The 4,950-nt window shown below is 45.5% G+C and overlaps 1 protein-coding gene across 1 annotated transcript in view; it reads right to left on the bottom strand.

Annotated features, from left to right (window-relative positions):
• Window positions 1-3,478: 3,478 nt before the first annotated feature.
• Window positions 3,479-4,950, bottom strand: part of APBB1IP (amyloid beta precursor protein binding family B member 1 interacting protein) — a gene marked incomplete at its 3' end in the record, with an annotated part of 48,169 nt that continues 46,697 nt past the window's right edge. Inside the window, exon 14 of the mRNA XM_079538683.1 lies at window positions 3,479-4,006. Within this exon, the coding sequence (XP_079394809.1) occupies window positions 3,479-4,006 (528 nt within the window). The remainder of the gene's footprint in view (window positions 4,007-4,950) is intronic.

Below are 4,950 nucleotides of genomic sequence, written 5' to 3'. Positions count from 1 at the left end.
GGGAAACTTGAACAAGGAGAACTGTCGGACTTCAGACCTTCTGATGGGAGCGAGGAAGCCGCACTCCCTCGTGCATTGTGGACTGGAATCTGCTGCTCTGCTAGACAACTTCTTGACCAACTTTATAAAGTCTAAAGATTAAAGAAATGGACCCTGTGTGTTTGCATCAACAAATTGCACCGGTGTTTGTGGCCATCTTGGGAGTGAGTTACCCAAAGTACCTTCGCCAGAGACAGGTGTGTGCTAAGCCTGCTGCTCTGCTCTCATTCTCCGTTCCTCTCTTCTTTCTTCGTATGAGGGAGATGATAGGCGCGTGGATATAATGTCTCAGGGAATTTTCACAGGTGGCACGTGGAAATGGGCTTCCTTGCAAGTATCCTGTTACGTGTGTTCTCAGGTTCATATACCTTTTGTACTCAGCTTCCTGCTGATCTGACAAATGTCTTTCCAAGCTGTTACTTAGCAGCATACCTTGAATTCTAACAGCAGGGCTCGTCTTTGTTTTAGTCCAGTGTCTGTCTGACATTGCAATTCCAGATCATGAAACTAAGTGTATAAATTAAAACAAAATTAATATATAAGCAATCAGGTGCAATGTAATGCTACAAAGCTTATAGCAAAATTCGCTTATCTGTGGCTTTGTTACTTCTTGATGCTATCTCAGCTCTTCCCAGTTCCAAAATGGATTGTTTTAGAAGATCCAACTGTCCTCACTGCTGCTTGCATCTGAAATGAAGGCTGTGCTATGATTAGCAATTCATAAATCTGTTTCTATACAAATATAATTAGCCAGGGAAAAATATATTATTAGAAATATTCCACTGACTAAAAAAAATATACAAATGTGTTTGCTTCTTAAGTACAGTCGACACAGTTATTTGGGATGTTTTTTCCTTGGCTATATGGTTGCTCAGCCTGAGTTAACTCCTTTTGCAAGCAGTAAGTGCTCTTCTGCAACAGCTGGGATGAGCATTTGAGGCAGCACTGCCCCAGCTAAGAGCAGTGGGCTGGTGGGAGCTCCTGTAGGAGCCCTGCTGCAGCTGGTGGCATTCACAGCCGGAGGGAACACTGCTGCTGATAGCTGTTCTACAGGAATTTGAAAATGAAATGAAAGGAGTTTGAAATTGAAAATACTGGTGAAATGGTATCTTGACTGTTCTGCTTTCATAAAAATCACCTGACTGTTGCAGGTAATCACGCTGCCATAGGGTATTTTGCAAGACCATGACAATTTGTAAGTCCTAACTATACTGAATCTCTTCTGCTCTTGTCTCTCTCAAAGAGAATGCACGTTTCCCAGTTAGTATGACGCTGTTATGGTAACTCATAAATAAGAGTTTGGTACTTTTTCACTGAGAGGGCAGTAAGGCACTGGCACTGCTGCTCAGAGGAGCTGTGGGTGTCACATCCCTGGAAGAGCTCCAGGTTGGATGGGGCACTGGGCAGCAGCATCTGCTGGGGATCAGCCCTGCCTATGGCAGGAGGTGAAACTGGATGGGCTGTAAGGTCCTGTCCAGCCCAACCGTTCTGTCATTCTCCGATTGAGACTTGTGCCACATGATCATCTTAAGTTTCTATTTTTTTCTCAAAGTGCATGAAAAAGAACACTTGAAAAACACATGAAATTATCTCAATGCTACCACAGAGAAGTGAGCCCACATCTTGCTCAGAATTTTGTACCACCTGACTTTCTATATCTGGGTTTTAATTCATGGTGGTTAATGATTACAGTGTAAGTGTTAATACTGGTTTTCCTGACATACTTCCTGAAATTCTTACATTGGCTTTGCCTGATGATCTGGAGCTGCCTCTTGCTTCACATTATGTAAACATGACAGTGATGCAGAAGCAGATGGGGAGTAGCAGTACTGAGGCTGGCTGAGGTGTTTGTGCTGTCCTTTCCACACCAGAGGGCTGCCAGGAGATTCAGCAGCGGTGAGCCTCACATGCAGACATCGATCTCTGGAGTTTTGTGTAGGCTTTCATTCTTCTTGTTTTGAAGACAGCTCAACTGGTTTTCCTTGTGAAGTGTTAAGATGTGGGTTATGATTGACTGAGAATGTGAAATGTATAAAATTGAGTTTATTGTGCTGAAGCAAAAGACAAAGGAGGAAATGGGGCAGGAGGCTGAGTGTTCTTGGGAGAAGAGTGAATGCTGGGAAAGCTGTGTGAAAATCTCAGTGCTCTGTCAACAGGGAAAGTGGCTTTTTGTGCAGCCATGGTTTAAGTTGACACTGAGTATATTTTTCATAAGAGAAAATTCATTTGGTTTAAAAGTGGTTGGATAGCAGACAGCTGTTCTCCTGTCTGAATCAAACGTCTGCACTCTCAATAACTGGGCACAAAACCCCCAGCCCCTCTGCATCTAGTGGTTCTGCAGAATGTTCATACCAGTTAGATATGGAAAACAAATGAGAGATATGGATCCTATGTTGTTATTTTAACCCTTAATTTTAATCTTCCTCCTTTTAGTCAGTGGGTGGGTGAGCCCTGTTTAAACTGCTCATGTATCCCCACGTGGTGCCCTGGCAGTCTGTACCCAATCCACCCGTCTCTGCGGGAACACATCCAGCTCTGTGCGTGAGACAGACTGGGAGAAACAGAAGTAGGGGACCAAAAAGGGAGAGGCAAAAACTCCCTGCAAGGAATCAAATCCAGGTAATTAACTGCGACGCTGCAGTTACAAAACAGAAGCTATTTTTATTTAAGCGCTAAGAGTGACTGCTATCTAAATGAACAATAGAGAATTAAAGGGAGAACAAAGGGGAAAAAAGTAGGAAGAGATGTATTCATCTCAGGTATGAGATAAAGTCTTTATGAAGACAGACTACTCTTAGGTACACTTTGAAGACAAATGTTAACGAAGAGATGACAACCTTGCTACTGGGGGGATGCAATGTTTTGAGGTAAGAATTTTTCTTTATTGAAAATTAATCAAATAAATGAGATTTAAAGGCAGCAACAGTGGAGGAAAAAAAAAATTTTTTTTTTTTTTTTTTTAAAGACAGGCTGCTTTTGGGGGAAAGAAAGGAGGGGGGAGGGTATCTTTTGATTGTGAAAATAAAATAGTGTGGGGTTTTCTAAAAGAGAACCCTTGAGGGGAAATCTGTTAAAAGGGATGATCCCACTTCTTAGGCACAAGACTGCTGTTGTGTGGTTTCCTTTGGTTCTAATTCTACAGCAGAGGAGCCACAGAAGTATGCGACTCACTGGCCAGCACTGAGTGCTGCTCCACCACAAGATGGAATAGAAAGAGGCTGCAGCCAATTTCTGACATCCTGCTGCTGGGGGGTCATTAGGGTGTGTGGGGTGAGGAAGGAGCAGGTTGTGGGGGAAAGTGGGGGGCAGAGGGCACCTCCTCGCTTCTTGGAGCCCCCAGGGGGAACTCTCAGAGAATTCCTCTGGTGGTAGGGCCTGATCCAGCACGACCTTCGGTGACGCAACAGCAGCTCTGGCTTAAAGTCCACCTGTCCTCACATCAGGAGCTGCCGCCCCTTTTCTTCTCAAGAGCTTTCATTAGGTCAGACATGAAATCTGCTTGCCTGCCTCCACCCCCGATCTGAGGCGGCCCAGCTGCTCTCGGCTCTCCGTCTTGTACCGCATTCCCTTGCCTTTTTGGGGGAAGCGGCACGGGTTTCTTTGTCAGAGCTGGAGGCTTATTGGAGACGGGTGGAGGCGGAGGGGGTGGCGGCAGGTCTGCATTGCTGCTGCTGATGGATGGGGGTGGCGGCGGAGGCACAAAATCAGGAGGAGGTTCACAGAGGTCAGCTGGTGCAGGCGGTGGTGGCAAATTGAGCATCAGGGAAGGCGGTGGTGCCGGAAAGCTTTCTGGGTCTGTTAGGAAAATACCGCTGTCCCGTTTCACTTTGGAGGGTAGGACTGGTGAAGCACTAACAGCCGATGACCGCCGTTCAGGTGGAGGAGGAGGCTGCAGCGAGTTCCTCTTATTCAGCTGTTTCTGCCTCAGTGCTGGCGGTGTCAGGCCGGCTGCACTGATGTCATTTGCCTTAAGCAGAAGGAATAAAAGAACAAAGTCAGTGGGTGTGTAAACTAATGGCACTGCCCAGACAGGGAAAGGAGGCACATTTTGCCTGAGGAATGCAAATCCTGTTTTGTTCCCCTTTCGGAAGTTGCCCACAGAGCTCTGGCAGTGGAAACCTCCATGTTTAGGGCAGCACTCACTGTGTTTCTTTGACTGTTGTCCTTAGAAAATTAGTGCTTTTAAATTTTGAAAGAATTGCAGTTAGTGAGACATATAAAAATACTTTTTCAATGTTCCCCACGGCTGTTCCTTCTCTGAGAACATGAAAACCTTAAAGAAAATTCTGTGGTGCTTTTTTTTTTTTTACATCCTGGGGAATACCAAACAAGATTTGAGAACATAAAAAGCAGATACAGCTTTATTTCTTGTCACCACTGTACTACCATTTCCTGTTCTAACTGTGACTGTGGAGTCTCTGGATAAAGTTAAAAACATGAAGCCACCTCTCTGTACCAAACTCATTGCACACAACAGGAGTGGAAGGGGAGGAAGGTGGACATACCTGGGATTTCAAGGTTCCTGTGTCCAGATTCACAGTGCCCATCACTACGAGCACGGTGTGAAAGGCACCCACCTGCAGAGCACTGCACCTCTGTGCAGGAGAGAGTGCTGTAGAGTGCTTGTGAAAGCTGCCTGCATCAGCTCTGTGCATGGCTATAGTGAAGGACTCCAGTGGGGAGCAGGCAAGGGGCTGGGAAGGGAGGCCTCTGCTCGCTGGGCAAAACACTCACACTCTCCTTCCAAAAGCAGCCACATTGTCCCTGAGGCCACTGGGTTCCAGCCGTGTTTGCAAGGTCAAATGTTCCAATAACTTTTTAAAGTAAAAAATGAATTAAACCAAAACCATCCATCACACAAGTAAGGAAAAAACAGAATAGCTGTTTGTTATGGTTATGTTTGTTTTGGCA

The sequence above is a fragment of the Tetrao urogallus genome (assembly GCF_951394365.1).
Source record: "Tetrao urogallus genome assembly, chromosome: 7".
NCBI lineage: Eukaryota > Metazoa > Chordata > Aves > Galliformes > Phasianidae > Tetrao > Tetrao urogallus.
Note: the sequence above shows the minus strand (reverse complement) of the source record. Positions and strands in the feature narration are given on the sequence as shown.